An 18,758-nucleotide genomic window follows, 5' to 3' on the forward strand; every position below is an offset into this window, starting at 1 on the left:
GGTAGAGACGAGTCATGGCAGATATACACACTTTGAGGCAGGGCATTGTGGGAAAATTGAGGCATCATGGTATAACCTCATAAAGTCCCAGTACAGTAATGCTAATGTAAGTAGACTCCACATTAGCTTTATTTGTCTCTTTTATTATTTTCTTTTAAGACTACCCATCAGAATAAGTGCATTAATCATAAGTACATACTGTATACCTGATGGTGAAACATATAATGGACCTACAGAAAAAATAACCTTTTTAAAAATTATCTTAACATTAAAGAGAAGCAACATGATTCCCTTTCTGCGTTATTTTGCTTTAAATTCCACTGAATTAGTTGGAATAAAGCAGTATCACACTGCTAAAATCCGCCATTTGTAATCTAAATTGTACTTCTTAAGATTTTTCTCTCTTTGGTGTATTTTCCCCCATTCCTGTGAATACTTGTCCAAATGTAAACAGCTACTGTATGTGGTGAAATCTGTCATGTGAAAACAGATATCAAATTATCTCCCATCAGGAGCCTCAGTAGATCAGAATGCAATGCATCTCCTGGACACGTTGTGCTATGAGTATTGGACACAGCAAGCAGCAAGCTAGCTAACAACTCTTTTTTAAAGGCTGTCAAGAGGCATTCTGGGAAGTGTAGGGAGCCACTATCACTTATATCTCCTGCAATGCACAGGACACCTGAAACTGATATCTACCATAAAGTATCCATTTTTGGAGAAAGCAACAGGACACTCTGGCATTCTTTTGTAAACCTTGTGTATTGTGGGAAGTTTTAGTTGTTGTTGTTGTTGATATAGTAACAAAAAGAATGGCTGTGACCTGATATTAGAGGCCTGATATTATGGAGAGTGTTTGGCTACTGACTGTACAATAAAAGGTACAACCCACAATATCAGAGGATAACAACAAAACAAAAGAAAGTTGCACTTCTCCTTCTACCTTGCAAACACATGCTGAGTGGGGTTCAGTTAATGATGAGCTGATACTGGAGGCTGTGGTTGACATTCAAACTAGTGACATTTATGAACAACTGTAGGAACAACAAGAAACACAACTGCACTTGTTTTCCTCTTAAAGGAGACATCACAGATTTGGGTGTAGCTTTATGTGCTGCATGTTTGCAGGTGTCATAGACCATATATAAAGACGGATCATGTGTCTATCCCAGAGATAGGGGCTGCCATCTTGCACTGGTGATGTCATTTGGAGCTAGAGTCTGTGCAGTAGTAGTAGTATTTGGAGTAGCGGCTTCCAGGTCTCAATTGCGAACAGGACTCAGCTGTAAATCATGATGTGAAATCCCCTTTTTATAGCATCAAGTAACTATTTAAAACCAAATTCATAAGAGAAATGAGCACTTAAATGTAAACATCAGCTTGATAAGAACTACCTAAAATGACAGAGACCATATTTGGGAAAATTTATTTGACCTGTACTTTGATTTTTTTGTTTGGTCCTTGTCCCATCTGCTAACATGAAGGGTGCAGAGTTTATGACCTACACTGCCGATCGATATGTTTTTGTTGTTTTGTTTTTTTCAACAGCTTTGTTCAGGGATTTAAAAAGATCCGGTGTTGTGCTCATTGAAGGCTGTGTTGGAGAAACAACAGAACAACCAGAGCTTTATAGGTGAGATTAAGAATGGGGACGTCTTCTCTCGACATAGCTAACTAGATGCATTAATGAAAAATAGTGACAAAAAAAAAAGAAACAACGGCAAAAATGTATGTGATTGACACAGTTGTATAGGTTGTTCTGATTGTACTTACAGATATAATAACTCTTAGTTCTACTTATTTCTTCATTTGATATGACAAATAAGCTTACTGTTATCGCAACTGCTATCGCGACTTCCATGTTAACTTAAAATGACAACAGTGGGATGAAAATGTCTGACTAGTTTTGGCAAACCAAAACAAAATAACCCTCTCTTGACTAAAACAATCATCCATCCATTAGTTATACCCACTTAGAAGGTCACAGAGGGCTGGAGCCAATGTTAGCTGACACTGCACGATAGGCAGGGTACAGCCTGGACATGTCACCAATCAATGCCAATCAAACACAGGGCTAACACAATGTCGGACTAAATTATGCAATTGAAACAAAATAGCAATAAATCCTGATTATGAGGCTAAAAAACACAATCAAAACATTCAAATGGTGAAATGTTTACGCTGCAGTCAGAATAAACAAGTATGAAGTTCAAGCTGAGAAGTTGTAAAGGTCTGTCTGTGTAAGAAGTGCCTTCTTGAATTTAATTTTAAACTACTTTTATGTCTAATTTATTTTAGCATTGCATTAGCTCTATAGCTAACACTGATATTTTGTTTTTTTCCAAGCAGATCAGGTTACCCAGTATAAGATTATAGGTCCTCCAACATGGTGGCCTGTTTCTCTTAAACACCTTGACTGTTCAAATGCTCAGTAATGGGCCTCTGTTGCCCTGCCTCTGTGTGTATAACTGTCCTGAGGGCAACTTTTAATCCAAAAACCCTCATTTTGACAGACTGGAAGAAAAAACAAGGAAACGGCAGCAAACAACAGTTGTACAAATTGACCAGTGCATCGTGTTTTAAAAGTCCAGTTCAGTAAATTTGCAAATCAAGTTCATGTTACACGTTCTCCTTTTGTTTCAAGCCAACGTGTTTTGCAGGTGAGAACATCTCTGCAGTCCCTCTGAAGACGAGGCTGTGTCCTCTGCATCTGAACTTCTCATTGACAGTTTTCCCACCGTCCAGCTGCAAACACTCATCCCTCTTTTTGTTAGTCCAAATCAAGAGAGAGGCAGGTCCGTCCGAGTTCAGCTGGACACTGAGATTTCCAAGGACTCTGATTGGCTGATACTGGCAGACCAGAACAGATCAGTCCTCCATACAGAAACCTAAGCAGAGATACAGGTTTTGAGCAAAGTTAGGATAAAGCTGCATTTAAATCCTATCATCTTAACATAATAAATAATTATAGATTATAGCTTCCCCACAAGGTCAACACATCGTTTGAACGAGTCCCCAAACTGACTCACTTGAGCTGAGAAGATCTCTTCTGCTACGTCTGTGACTCAGCCTCCTGCTCTGCTCCCACCACCCTCCGGATGCTCTTGATTGACAGGTACATCTCCTCTTCGGGGTCGTAGTAATAAAACTTACTCAGGTAGGATATTAATGGTCTGGAAGGAAAAAATAAAAACAACGATCAGCCACGTATCTCTGTGTTTGTACTTGTACCGTGCAATCAGAATAGTAAAATGCTAGAGTGTTAGAACTGGGCTCGTTTTGCATAGATGCAAAACAATATCATTAAAACCATGGAAGTCTGGACCAAAACCACAAAAAGTAAACACATTTTGAAATCCTCAGGCAGCTTCAGAGTCTGAAAATGTCACCAGAACTGGTATTTAGTTTTTTATTGGGTACAAACAAATTCTCCAGAGGGCAATTTTATGCATAATTTGAAGCATAACAACAAGCTCTCATCAAGCAAGCAGAGACTGCGTCTTCTCAAACTGATTCATGTGCTTGAATTTGTCCAGAAAAGTGTGACACAATAAAACCTAATAAAATGTTCACTAAAAAACATTTAATTGTGTGCAAGTTGCAAGTTGCTTTAATATCAAAGAGGCCTAGACAAACTTTGGATAATATTTTGGAAATCCTGACACATTTTAATTAATGCAGTTTTGTGTGTTTATTGTGGTTTATGGTACAACAGGTACGTAGATGTTTAAATGATCACATCACTTTATAGGAGCTGAGTACCTGGGCAGTGGAAGCTCCTGGATGTGGTCGATGCGAACTATTTGTCGGATGCAGAAGCGGCAGAGATGTTGTAGTGACTTCACGTTGCTGAAGCGAGATACAGGGTACAGCAGCTGAACTGGGGTTGGAGGAAGCCCTGCAGGGAGGAATCCCATTAAAAGATGTGAAATAAGAAGTTTTTAATACAAATAGACAGTCTCAGTAATTTCAGTAACAACTGATCACTGTAGTTTTTAACAAGGATTTCTTGGGGACTATTTTTGGGGACTATTTTCACCCGTGGATGAGTGTACATTCGGTGCTCTAGTGAGTATTTGGGACAGCAGGATGGTGTATGTGTGTTCAACTGTGTGGTTGACTGATGTGTTTTTGGACAACAATAGAACTCCATGGCACAGGGGAAGAAGATATATCAGGTTTTGATCCACACAATACTTAATAGTAGAATACATCCATTGTTGGTATGTTTTCTATCAAGGTGACTAATGAGGAAGTTTTGAATTTGATTCAGTGTTGAGTGAGAGCGCTACTGGCTGCAACGCAATCCTTGTAGGCAATTGCATCAGAATATGTCCATTAAAAGTGTTGTTGCTGCTGACAACCTCATTTACTCGTCGAGTTTAGAAAGTTCATTGTACATATTTGTTATACAGTACAGTATAGTATAATATTAATCAGCAGTCATCAGTGTCATTGCTCTTTGCTCTTTTGACTCTAAACCAAAGCTATGATAGCTTTAATTCTTTTTAGGGGGATATTCCATGTATATGTATGGACAGACTGGTGTTGCAATTTCGTTGTACTGTATCTGTACTAAACAATGACAAATAAAGCCTTTATCCAATCCAATCCAATACACATTCACATATATTTTTAACACAAATAAAACACAAACCCATGTCATATTAAGTAGTTATGTATTCATACACTGAGAACAAACCACACACACAGAGCCATTCTCACATTCATAAATCATGCACAGGATCAATGCAGACATACAGACAGTCATATACATTCCTTCTCTCTTTCGTCTCTCAAGCACTTCTCACTTTGTGGCAGCTCACATCCATTTTTGATCGGCCAGGGCTGCGTGCAGATATATGACCTATATTTTACCTGGGACTCTGGAGCGGAGGAAATAGAGGAATTTGCCGTTCTTGGAGTGCATGATGGCTCGCTCAATGAACTCCACCACCGAGTGGCAACGGTCCTCAAACTTCGGATGGCACCACAAGCTGAACGTCCCTGGAGATGAAGAAGAGGAGAGAAATGTTTTTCTTTATATATCACACACAACATTTTATCATCTTTAAGTCATAGCCACATTAATTATGAAACAGTCATATAATTACAGTAAACAAGTAAGACTGTACAATGTGTTTCACATGGTGAACCTCTTTGATTGTTTGTGCAGAGAAATATTACTTACAGCGCAAATGTTTCAAATTTCTCAAGTTCCTAAGTTGTACCAAATTTAGTTTTACTCTGCATACATGACCTGATAATAATTCTGATTGGCTAAGCAGTAAAAACACCCGGACAGTGTAGCAGTAGAGTTGCACAAAACACCTCTTTATTGGTTTGTCATGCAGCTTTAAGTTGGAACATCAAAGCCCAACCTGAACTTCCTGGAAAAATATTACTTCTGGGAAAGCAACGCACCTTTAATGTTGAGCTGTACAAAAAATTCAACCAATGAAACCTCAGAAGTTTATTTTCCAACTGTAAAATGTTCAGCACATATCACAAATTCAAATTCCAAAATAATAGTCTCTAATTTGGACAGAAAGCCCATTATCTACAACCAACAGATCTATGGCTACACATATGCAGAGTGAATAGACACATCATGTTGACTGCTCTGTTGTTGTTTATATCCAAAAGCTGCCCTTGATGAATGTCAGGCCACGATGCGTTCATGCACACAGAATCGTGTTGATGTGAATGTGTTATGTCAGTCAGGGCTGCACGTCTGAATAATGAATGTGTTTCCAGGCATGACTCCATAGCTTCATAATGGTGACTCAATAATGAAGATCCTCATTTAGTATGTATGTGTGTGTGTGTGTGTGTGTTTGGGTGTGTGTGCGTGCGTGTTTGGGTGTGTCTGTCTGCCTAGTAACACATGTATCTCCCACGAGTCACCTTGCTAGTCACACATGTGGCGTGTGTGCAAATATCCATGTAGTGTTGTGAGTTATTCATGCAGTTCATTCAGTATCAAATTGTGATCTTATTGGATCTCTACAAGGATGTTATTGCTAGCATGTGGAAAGCTACAACAAAAAGATTCTGATAAAGACATGCAACAGTATTTGGTTATTGTCTATGCACATGAGTTTACTTCCTCATCCTCTTCAGGTAACTTCACATTGAACACAAAACACATTTCTGCCTTGTTTGATTGGTACATATGTGACTGTTTACTAACTGTACAGTGTATGTATTTGTCTTCATCTCAAAAACTCAATTTCTTACTAATTTTTCTCCAGTTAATCTAGTTTCTAATCTCATCTGTGTTACAGAAAAGCTTTTGCCACTATAGTCAGGTGTGAATTTGAAATATCTTTCTACATACCTGTGTTCATCTGCCTAAGAACTAAATTAGTATGTAACCAAGTTGACAGACTTTTTCTGTTAAATAATTAACCCTGTCTAAGTCTGGACTCTTTTTGCTCTGTACTTCAATAACAGCAAGACATGATCAGGACCTCTGCCAAAAAAAGAAGAGACATCTCACTGAAGAGTTATTTCCTGTATCTGTGTCACATTGGTTTAGCAGGTTTTGACTCTATTGACTCTGATGGGAGGGGTAAATATAATAGTCCCATAGTCACCAGACATTTTACATAAGCCACATATCATCTGAACATTGTGATGTGTATATATATACAACTGTTTTATGTGCATATTCATATGTATGTTGACATGAGGTCAGATTGCATGTTAGCATAAATGTCTTCTGTGACTCATCACAGTAGTGTGCGTTCATACATGTGGTCTGTGTCCTTATCACATGTCTGAAGTGCTGAATGACCAGCGTGTTTCTGCACGTGTTTCTGTAGGCATTATATGTGTGTTGCTGTGAGCATGCATTATGTTTGCATACTTGCACACATACAGTGTAAGCATGATGCAAGATATGAAGGAAAATGTGTGTGTGCGGGCTCTTGCACTTCTATCCCTGTGAGGTCTAATTCTGGGTTTTAAACTGAGAGTGAAGACATTTAGGAAATGAGAACATTGTGTCTGGTTCTCGGTGTCAGGGATGAGGTTATAATTAGGTTTGGTTTAAAGGAGGGGGTTAGCCGTGTAGCTGTGATGGTTTTGGTTAAGCTATAATTACACCTTGCTGATAGCCAGAAGAGTTTGGCTGATGTAAATTTCATCATCTGCACATGTCTGCAAGAAACTGTGCGCTAACTGTAAATGCTGACTGTGTGAACATTCATCATTGTTATGTTAAAGAACATATTTTTATACATTGCACATATTGTTCATACTGTGTGTTACACAGTGTTTAGTCAAATCTTTTAAAAACAAATTTCTGCCTAAATTGATTAAAATTGTATATAATGTTCTCTGAGGCTGCAGGAGTTGTACATTTTATTAATTGTGTCCATATCATCACGGATTATGTAATATGTGCATTATACAACAACACATATACAACATGTGCAATATATGTAGTATGAAATATGTGTATCATATATATCATATTGTATCATATTATATTGTGTCAAATTTAATCATAAGCAGCTATATATGCACAGCATTTGGTTCCAAGACAGAAGAGTATATTGTATTTTATCATATCATATGGTATCATATTGTATTGTGTCATATCGTGTCATATTGTATCATCACAAATTTCTGTTTTATATTCATAATTCGTAATCCAAACATAAGATAAATTCTTTGTATGTGAAAACCTACTTGTCACACTGGTCTATGAGGATATCTGTAGTCTATTGCATGCATCTGTTAGTGAACATTTTATCTCAATGAGGACAGTTAGGGTTAGAGTTATTGTACGTGTGTGTGTGTGTGTGTGTGTGTGTGTGTGTGTGTGTGTGTGTGTGTGTGTGTGTGTGTGCGTGTGCGTGTGTGTGTGTGTCTCACCTCGGTAGTGCTCCATGCGTGTGTGGTGTGTGACTCCCTGCGACCTAAAGCTGAGGCTCAGGATGTATCTGGGGTCCGAACTGTCTCGGACCAGGAAAGATCCATCTGGTTTCCCCTTAAGCTTCATCTCTGCGTCCTCCCAGTTCATCGGGCCCCAGTACCAGCCACACTGCAGAGAAACCAACAAAACCTTCAGTAACGTGGTGAGAACTAGCCTCGCTGCTGCTCTCCGTTTCTCTAATTTCTTTCTTTTCCGTTTAAACTTTCATCCAAACAAGCTAACTGTTATGTCACTTAATTATTTAAGTCATTTTTTTTAGTTTCTTGTTCTCTAGTCCCAGTTGATTAGATGTTGAGCTGCTTTTCTTAGTCTTTGATTATCAATATATATATATATATTTTTGAGTGGACTGGACAAAATATGAGATTTCAACATGTCAACTTGGGCTTTAGGAAGTTGAGAGTGAGGAAAAAAATAGATTTTTCACAATAGTCTAACATTTTATGGACCAAAAGATCATCGATTAAGAAAATAATCTTAATAATATGGTATAATAATACTGTGAACAGCAGTTCACCTGGGAATCCTGAGCCAACATGTGATCAACACCTACATGAAAGACTCACAAGGAAATCTTAGTCTTACCTTCTCCAGCTCTCTCAGACTGGCGGTGAAGTTGCTGGCTTCAGACCGCCGCAGGGCGCACAGCATGGGGGGCGGGACTTGTCTGGATGGAGGTGGAGCATCAGCCGGCGATGGAGCTGAATGAGGAAGTGCCCGGAGGAAGGCATCTAAATCAGAGAAAGAATGAGAGAAATTAAAGGTGCTAGAATATTTAAAGTTGAACTGAATTTTTAAAAATTATTCTCTTCACAGAAGCAACAACAAATAAAATAAACAATGCCACAGGTGTTGTGGTATATATTTTTCAAAGGAAAATACCATTTTTGGACAGCTCCTTACTGACAACATGTCTCCTACTGATGGAGAACAAAGTGTATAGACAGTTTCAGTTGAACTATGAAAAAAAAGAATCAGTATCAAATTATAACGTGAAAAGTTTGAAAAGACAGATCACTTTAACATTATTATAAATATTTTCATGTTATAGCAACAAACTAAATTCTAACCTTAACAAGAAACTTTTTCATATTATAGCATGATGAGTTGTTATAATGTGACATATTTTATGTTCTAACAAGATAAATAATATATCATTGTAACAGTTTCTTGTTATAACTTGATGTTTGTATGTTGTAATAACATGAAAACATCTTAAAACTTTTCACGTTATGAATATGATTCTGATTAGTTTTTTCTTTCTCTAGCCTGTCAGCAATACACTGCTGCAGATGTTGAGAGCAGCTTGCATAAATATAAATAATTTAGTGTATTTAAATGACAGCTTGGAGGAGATGATTAATCGCTTGACTAAATTAAGACTACTTTTCCCATCAGCCCATTGCTTAATGATAAACATGTTGGAACAAAAATGTTCCATTGATTGTTGACTCTGTTTGCTTCATTCACTCCACATTCATTGGCAGGAAGCAAACGAGCAGATTTACCGGCACGGCACGTCTTACCATTGAGGCTGAGACTGTGCTGGATGGTGGCGTGGGAGGGAGGAGGAGGAGGAGGGAGAGGCAGGGGTAGGGACTGCAGGGAGGCGCCCATAACACTCACAAGGAAAGGCCCAGGCTGAGGCCCGGCTATGTCATCTGGAGGAAGGACAGGAAGGAAAGGAGACGGCAAGGAGGGAAGGAAGGGAAGAAAAGAAGGACAGGAGAGGAGAGGGATAGAAAGAAGGCAGTAGGACAAAGACAGGGATGTAGGAAGTAAAGGTAGAAAATAAAAATAAAGCAAAGAAATTAAGAAAGAGGGAAAGGAAAGGAAAGATGAGGGAAGGAAGGAAGGAAGGAAGGATAGAGCTTTTCAGCACCATCAAAGCCTCAGTCCACCATATTAAAAGATTTCTTCTTTTAATGTTGACCAATAGGATTCATCAATTTTGTAAGTTTACTCATTTTTATCTTTATTATCAACTAATCCCACAGCATGTCTGTTAAAAACTACAGTGAACAACTGTTTTAGAAAACTGTGGGGGTGTTTTTAAAGATTCAGTCTTCAGTGGGAACCAATGGGCATGGAGCAGAGAGCTACAGACAGGGTAGAGAAGCCAGAAAATATTGAAAAACACACTGCCGGTAATATTGCCAACCTTTCTTAAGTCTGCTGCGTATGTGGGTCAGAAAATAACACCAGGCTTGGAGCAGAAATATGTATTTGAAAGGTCAAAGAATGGCCATGAAATTAAAAAAATCCCCAATATCAGGGTGCCCATCCAAGGTCTCTACACCCCCTTTCCCGTGTATCTCAAGTAATAACTGTCAATCAAGGGATACAGATTGTAAAGCCCTCTGAGGCAAATGTACTTTGTGACTTTGGGCTATACAAATAAAATTGATTTGATTTGATTTGATTTAAAAAGGCCCAGAAATAATAAAGTAATAAAGCATAATAGTATAATTTTCACATTTTGCATTGTTCACAATAGATTAGTCAGAATCTCTGACTGGTTTTAGTGCAATTGGTGACCAACAAAGAATCACATTTGATCTTGAAAAACTTAATAGTGGAATAGAAAGTGATACAAATCGCTGCGTTACCACAAACAAACAAACAATAAAAGTTGTTTTTAAACCCTGGAACAGATTGTTTTCCTGTGAAGAGAGGAAAACTGTTTTTCCCATCGACTGAGTCATGGCGCTCAGATTTTTAAATTAAATTTGTAGTCAGCAGTTGACCTTTCAAAGCTTTGTCCAATCAGATTACAGCAGATTACAAAAACTTGTCTGTGTCTATTTCCAGCAATATACAACAAAAACAAAATTTATAAATATTTGACCAAGACAGAAATATTGACAGAAACTGCAAGAGCTTCTGTTTCATCAAAATGTAGACAGGCTGAAGCACTCTGTAACTCTTCATTTTACCGTATTATATCGCTTGGTATGTACATCTGTAGAATGAACAAGGCGAGGAAAGAAACAGGAGTAGAGACAGGCAGAAAGGAGATAAAAGTACCTAACAAACTGAGACTTCGGCGTGGAGGAGGGGGAGGCGTGGGAGGGTGTGGTGTGTTCGCCCCTCGGCGTGAAATATCCACATCCACCAGGGAGACAGTCTCACCTGAAGCCAGAGTAGCAGAGAAGAAACGAAAGAAAGGGAAAGGAAGGTGAAATAAAGACGCCAACACCAGAGTGAGGAAAAAGTAAAAACAAGCCCTGGTTTGTGTATCTGTGATCGTGTGTGCTGCAGAGTGCCATTAAAGCTGCACCGGGCAGGATGTTTATGGAAAATTACACCCAGCTAATCAGCCTAAATCACTGCAATAAAGAGGAACATCCCATCCCCACTAATTGAGATGCTGCAGATTCACTGTTTACCAAAGTGAAATTCTGCAGTTGGGGATGATTACTGGCAGGGATAGAAACAAATTCAAATATAAGAGCCAAATCCCCACCGTCTCCTGAACAGCAGAAAGCTGGACTCGCATACTTTAGATCTCTTCTTCTATCATCCCTTTGGTTGTGAAACATCACAGATAGGCTTGCTTAGTAAACACAAGCATGCTGTGTGCATGACTTCTGGGTTTTGAAGATTTAAAACAACTCACCCTTCCGCTTATGGGGCCAGCATCATGAAATATTGCCTGCACAGTGCATCTTTAATGTCTCTGTGTAACTGGTAGTCAGCCCTGTGTAGAGCATGTGTTCATTAAACTATAAAAAAAAAACTACAAAAATTACCATATTCAATAAGTAAACTAAGCAAATCTGAGATCTACATGTAATGTGGGACACCAGAATGTACTTCTGAGCCCTGCAGAGGTTGTGGACCCATTAAAGTCAGCTAAATAATTTTTGCCAGCTGAGCTACAGACTTCCTCGCCGTTCTTACCCACAGGCCTTTTGTGTTAAATCCTGTCTTATCTGGTGCACCAGTTGCAGGGTTTCACTGGCAAGAACAGTTAAAGGTTTCCAGCTTTGGAGTGCGTAGTGAAGCTGCTTGTTTTTAAACAGGTTTCCTTATATTTTGTTATTAGAACTTTATAGAAATAGTTCAGAAAGAAGATCGATGCCGCTATATGTCAGTTAAATGTGAAGATCAAGCCAGCAGCTGGTTAGTTTAACATAAAGATCAAAATACACAACTTGTTAGTTTCCCATGCTAATTTCTCCCCCTGTTTCCAGTCTTTGTGCTAAGCTAACTATTTCCCGCTTCCAGCTCCATGTTTGACAGACATGAGAGTGGTATCGTAGCCATACAGAAGAAGAAAGTGAATAGGTGTGTTAGATTTAACATGTAGATTTAATGTGTAGGTTCATAATGGAAACATACAGGTAATATCAACCGTAGTATCAGCGACTGCCAAGTACTAAAATTTGGCCTTGGATTCTTGGTCAGATTATTAGTCTTGTTCATTTAGTCTCTGATTAAATATTTCCTGATTTAAAATAAAATTAATATAAACCTTTAATAAAGTAATTTTTCTATTATAAAACACTGTTTTTTGCGTTAAAACAAGGTTCAGGATGTGATTAACCTAGCTTAGCACAAAGACTGAAAATAGGGCGAAACGGTCAGCCCAACAGCACTGAATAAAATTACATTCAAGCAGTGCCAAAATATTCTTAAATGCTTGTATTATCGTCTCAGCTAACAAACTATACTTACATATAAATCCTAGACTCACCTGGGTTTTGTTTAGAGCTAATAAAATGTGCAAAATTAGTGAACAGCCTCCTTCCAGTCATTGTTGTTGGTCGGTAAAGAGGCTACCTTTAACTGTTACACTAACTACTACTAACTACTATTTCTTCACATGTAAAATACCCAAATACAAAGTGTATACAAACAGGTTTGGAGCTGTTAAAGGTACATTTGATTAAGCTAGGCCAGCAGTTTCCACCTTCTTATAGTCTTTTGCTATGCTTGACTAAACATTACTGATGCAGAGAGATTAAACTGATATCAGTCTTCTCACAACTTGATGCAGGTGCTGAACTTAAAACAAGGCAAAAACCGGTTTCAGCTTTAAACCCTCAAATATAATTGCTAATGCAACTGTGCTACGCTAAAATAAAATTACAGTGAACAAACAAGACCAGGTCAAAATGACAGAATGACTGTCACACAGCGATACAGCTTCAGTCTCTCAGTAAATGGATTAATCCAGTGTATTACAGTGGCAGAGGAAGAACAATGATTCAAATTTTGTAAGTAGAAATAGTAATACTATTGTGTAAAGATACGCTACAGACTTCTGTTACAGAAAGTGCACGGTTATTATCAGCAAAACGTACTTAAGCATCAAATGTAAGATTACTCATCATGCAGAGAATCTTCCTAAAAAGGAGAACCCACAAATCAAATGTATTTTCTACAGTCTGGCAACTGAAAGGATTGTTAAAGAGTAACAAGTGATTAGTTTTAATTTGTTAACACTTTATAAAGTAGAAAGTGGTAAACAGCATTTTTTTTGGTGTGTACAGAGGTGTGTCAAATTTCTAATTATAAACTGGTTGTTGTATGACAGTCCATCATACTTCACAATTTATATGTGAAATATTAAGCTGCAAACAAACTACAGCTGTCAAATAAATGTATCAGAGTAAGTGTAAGTAGATTAAGACACAGTACTTAAGGACAAAACTTGAGTTTGCTCTTTGTTTCTTCATGACAAAGATGAAATAGTACACAAATACTATACAGCAAACAGATATATATAAACAAAAGTGTAAAAGTATCTTTAAAGCTTTGGAATACAGAGATGTCTGTTGTTATTGACAACACTGAGGTTACATTACTTTAACTGATCATGCCAATATCGATATTTTAAAAGTCGAATGACCGAAATTGAATCAACTGTTCTGATAATTAATTAAACATTTAAGGAACTTTTCAAGAAAAACTGCCAAACATTAGTCAGAACCCAATAATTGTTACGATGGGATGCTTTTCTTTCCCTGATTAGATAGTAAACTGAATATTTTTTGGGGTTTTGGGGCTCTTGATTGGAGACATCATCTGTGATTTTTTGTCATTTTATAGATGCTACTATCAATCAACTGAGCGAGAAATCATTAATCAACAATGAAAATCATCTTTGGAGAGTTTAGACTGAACTGCTGTGTGCTGAATAAAGTGTCAGGGGGCTTTTTTATACCCAGGAAAGAAAGCTTTTGTGAGGTTACAACCAAAGCAACAAGCAGCCCTTACCAGTGAAAGCAGAGAGGGAGGCAGAGAGAGAGGCAGGGGAGAAGGCACTGTGGGCCCTGGTCAGACTGGGCTGGCTCTGGCTGCAGGACAGACATCAAGACAGACAGAAGAAGAACATAAGAGACGAGTTAGAGTGCAGAGAAGAAGAAGTGTTAGTAGCTGAAGAGGTTCAGAAAATTAACTTTTCAGTATGAGTGTGTGTGTCTGCAGTTTTGGGTCCTGCAGCTTTTTTTTCCTTTTTTTTTTACTTTCTCTATTTGATGCTCTTAGCTCTGGCAGTCAAGACTTGTGAAGCTATGTTTTTTTAATCACAGCCTTCCTTCAGCGTGCTGTTGTGAATAATGACTAAGCAGTGAGTTGGATAGAGGGTGACAAGCCACAAAGGTTTGAAAAATCTCTGCATTTAAAGTTCTTCAATGTCTGAAGAAAGGCCAATAAGCTGCCATGCTGCCAGTTGAAGGAGTTAATTCAAGTCATTAGAAAACAATGACTGCTTAGCTTATTAAAACGTCCACAGCAGAATGGAAAAACTTGGAAAGGAGTCAACATGCCCCTGAATGAGGGCATGAAACAGTGACTGGATTCAAAATATGTTGCTTCTTTTACAATATTACTGTTCAGATCTGTCTGTTTGCAGGACTTCAGCTTGTTTTCAGCTCAACCTTTTCTGTGTTTTGTCATTAAACTTCCCTACTTGTATCTTAGAAAACAATCAGATTCTTTAACTTTATTTGCAGCCTCTTAATTAAAGTCTAAACAAAACAGAGGAAACTCATGCAGGGACACTGCATGCAGAAATATTTCACACGTTCCTGTACAAGGTGCAGCTCTGCTGACTTTGCAGTCCTACAGATGTTTAGATCCTTGATTGCTCCCCTGGAGCATATTTTCCATGTGTCATCTATGCTAGATTAGTTTGATCTTCTTCTTAATGACTGTGGGAAATGAGAATATATTGCTCACCTGTCTGTGTCCTGCTCAGCACCAGAGGTGCTCGCCATGTCCACCAGACTCCCGGCAGAAGATACTGAGTAGGTCACTGAGGGCCTCTTGTCCAGCAGGTGATTGGAGCCACTGCAGCTTTTAGTCCGGAACAGTTTACTCAGGCGGATCTTTAACGAGCCCTTTTTGGACTTCCCTGGAACTTTGAGCGTCTTTTCCCCACCCGCGGCCGAGCCTGTGGGAGTCCGTGGCGCACTGGCGCACCTCTCCGGCCGCCTTCTAGGTGTCGACGCCTGGCTAAGATTTGGGCTTGTGGCCCAAGGGGAGCTCTGGACCGGTGTAGGTGACGGTGATATGGTGGAAACCTGGGCGACAACCTCTGAATTTCCGGAGCTTACCTGCGAGAGTCGGCTGGATAAGTTCCCGTGGAGGCTGCACACCTGCGCGCCTAGGTGCGCTGCTGTCGCCGCCGCCTCGGTTGCCGCCGCTGGGGCCATCCCCTCCACCTGCCTCCTCAGCTCCGCTTGGAAACTGCTGATGGAGAAAGTCCCGGACATTTTCTGAACTATTTCCCTTTTCCTGTTGAGTAAAAACTCGCGGCGTCCGTTCTCATCATCAGTCTCACCCTCCGGACACTCATCCATGCCCAGGCCGGCAACGTCCCCGCTCCCTAGCCCCTCCAAGACCAACAAAGCATCGCTGGTCTCTGTCGGGTCATCCCCGGGCTCCACTCCCCCTCCTACCGGCCCGTGTGCACCCTGACACGAACACTGCGGGAGCTCCCCTGCTTTAAACAGCATCTTGGGTACCGCACCGACCCCCAGCTCCCCGAACCGTCGGGCCAGTTCAAACACGGCTCCCTCTCTGTCCCTGGTGGCGCATCCCCATTTAGAGTCAATCACGGTGAGAGGGTTGGATCTCTCCGACAACAAGGGCCACTCGGGCGGGGTAGTGATGAGTCGATGCCGTCGGCACAGCTCCGCAGCTCCCTGCATCTCCGCGGTTACGGAGACCGAGGAATGCGCTCCCCATGTCCGGTCCAGCAGGTTCTGCTGCTGCTGAACGTCTCCGGGACTCAGTGTGTTGTTATTGACAGTCGGGCCGGAGCAGTCAGACCCTGGGCTCTGATCCAAACCCATAGCATCCCTCGGCTGATTCCGACGGTCTAATTCTAAAATCCCTTCTCCATTCCGCATTATATTGGAGAAGACCAGCAGCTGAGGCCGTAGGCCGGGGCTGGGAGCGAAGTCAAATCCCTGGGCCTCCATAGGGCTCTGCGGCGGAGGAGGCGCGGACAGCGGGGCTCGGCTCTCCGTCACCCCGGTGTCAGGTGCAGCCGTGCCCTCGCCACTCGGCTGGGCTTTGTTCAGGCGGTTGCTGGGATGCTCGAGGCCCGCCGTCGGATCTCGGCTGATATCCAACCCCGCTTTGACGCCACTATGAGCGAGGACCTCCTTCCCCAGCCCTGCCACCACTCCTCCCGGCGGCAGATTCCCGTTTTCTGCGTCCAAGCGGTCATCCTCGGCCGCGGAAACCAGGCGCATCAACACGAAATCGGGCGACATATCTTGCGCGTTGTTCATAATTATTCCTCAGGATCGCGAAACGAGAATTATTAGGCGATCTGCTCTTCACATAGCTAACCGCGGAGATCTCGTTCCTATAATAAAGAAAGGGCCAAGCCGCTGCTGCCTCCCATAAATAGGCTATGAGCGAAAATGCCAAAAAATATATCAGCCGATTTTTTCATCCTCCTCCCTTACGACAGCACAGCATCCATCTGTCAAATATCAGGGAAATGAGTGCAGTTTGCTGCTGGCAGCAGGCGGACCCCTGGGTCAGACATGCGGTCTGATCTGAGAATAAAAGCCAGTAGAGTCTCCGGTCAGTGACCACAGTCTGCCTCTGTGTTCCCAGCCAGGCCCCACCCGCTCCTCCTCCGCTCAGCCCATAACACCACTTTATGAGCACCAATGATGAGAACTATAAATTAGTCTGTGGCATTTTAATATCATAGGGTTATACCTGATTCAGCCCCACATCTGAACAGCTGATTTCTGTTTTCATTCCTTATGAGGGAATAAAAGTAAAAATTAATTATATATAGATAAGAAAATATATAATACTTCTATAATAGCTGCTCAGCCTAGAGCCAATAATCACGTTTCTGTAGTGCTCTGCTATAAGTTCAAATGTTTTTTTATGTGTATTTTATAATATTTCTGAATCCTAATTCTCTAAAATGCAACATCATGAATGCAGTTCAAACATGCATCACAGTATATGCATATTCAAATTTCCTGCTATAAGGAATCAAAAGGTTCACCATCATTATACAGAGTCCTGTGTCTTTTGCATGTAAAATATAGGCTGGATTTTCAGAAACTAATCATTTGTGAAAAGAAATAATCATATTATGTTATTAAAAATTAACCTGGCCTAAAAAATATCATGTAATGTACTATAACTACTTGACACCAGTGGTGGAATGTAACTAAGTCCTGTACTTAAGTACGCATTTTATGTATATTTGTACTTTACTGAGTCTTTACTTACTATTTACTTCATCTTCACTACACTTCAGAGGGGAATATTGTACTTTTTACATTTAGTGGCATATAAAACATATGACAGGAAATATAATGTTTTGTTATAAATTAAAAACACAGCAGTATACAAGTCAACAGACAGAAAATTAATTGGCAACTACTTTGATAATTGCATTTTCATGTAAAAACATTTAATAGTGCCAAATGTAAAGATCTGGTGCCCTTCCTTTGAATGTATTTTAAATAATGTTGAAGGTTGGACTGCTGGTTGGACAAACAAACAATGTGAAGGTGTCACTTTGAGCTCTGGGTATCTATGACAGCATTTGTCACTATTTTTAGCAAGGCAAACAATCAATCAATTCATGGGTTATCAGTAAATTAATCAACATTGAAAATAATCATTAGTTGCAGTCCAATACAAAATTCCTGCTTTTACATTAAACATGAGTCATAATAATGTAATGATATCACATATGATAGTAGATCAGTCACAGGAGACATTTTCCTGGTTATATGTAAACACATTTACTACATTTTCAATGCAGGATTTGTATTTTTATAGTGTGATATTAGTACTTTGCTTAAGTAAAGGATCTGAAGAGTTCCTCCGCCACTACTCGACACCACCTATTTAATTTGCTCTGAACTATTTTATAGCTCACATTTAATGAGGTGCTGGGAGAGTGGGAGTAGTTCCCTCTGGCTTTCTCTCAGGTATCAGAGTTAATAACAAGTTTATTTAATCCTCTGTCGGACGACTTCAACCTGAACTTCTCAGGCTCATTCTTGGTATATTCATCATTTTTGTGTTTACTATCTTCTCTTATGTAATCTAACTTTTTTTCAGTACCGAATGCCAGAAACACACATTACCTAGATTAGTTTGTGGTTTAGAGATTATTTCATCCAAATTATTGCCACAAAAATAAAAGCATCTATTCAAAAGCAGGAGGTAACACATATGTTAAGAATAAGGACCTCAAAATGATGTTAAGATCAACTAATATGTATCACCAAAGTAATTGTGGCTCAGGAGATTATCCACTAATTGATATCTGGATCCTCTTGTGTGTATCAAAATGTCCTTGAACAAG

General features: G+C 39.8%; 1 protein-coding gene across 2 annotated transcripts; it reads right to left on the reverse strand.

Annotated features, from left to right (window-relative positions):
* Window positions 1–567: 567 nt before the first annotated feature.
* Window positions 568–17,140, reverse strand: socs7 (suppressor of cytokine signaling 7). Of its 2 annotated transcripts, XM_019278561.2 has the most exons (10): window positions 15,134–17,140; window positions 14,171–14,250; window positions 10,973–11,077; window positions 9,472–9,606; window positions 8,531–8,676; window positions 7,885–8,053; window positions 4,879–5,007; window positions 3,763–3,898; window positions 3,030–3,173; window positions 568–2,888 (listed from the first exon to the last, which is right to left on the reverse strand). In XM_019278561.2, the coding sequence occupies exons 1-9, from the start codon at window positions 16,693–16,695 to the stop codon at window positions 3,053–3,055; spliced, it is 2,583 nt and encodes an 860-aa protein (XP_019134106.1). In that variant the 5' UTR covers window positions 16,696–17,140; the 3' UTR covers window positions 568–2,888; window positions 3,030–3,052. The 2 variants fall into 2 exon arrangements, with proteins under 2 accessions (XP_019134106.1, XP_019134107.1); XM_019278562.2 differs by lacking the exon at window positions 9,472–9,606.
* Window positions 17,141–18,758: the final 1,618 nt, after the last annotated feature.

Source organism: Larimichthys crocea, chromosome X (genome assembly GCF_000972845.2).
Source record: "Larimichthys crocea isolate SSNF chromosome X, L_crocea_2.0, whole genome shotgun sequence".
In the NCBI taxonomy this organism is placed as follows: domain Eukaryota; kingdom Metazoa; phylum Chordata; class Actinopteri; family Sciaenidae; genus Larimichthys; species Larimichthys crocea.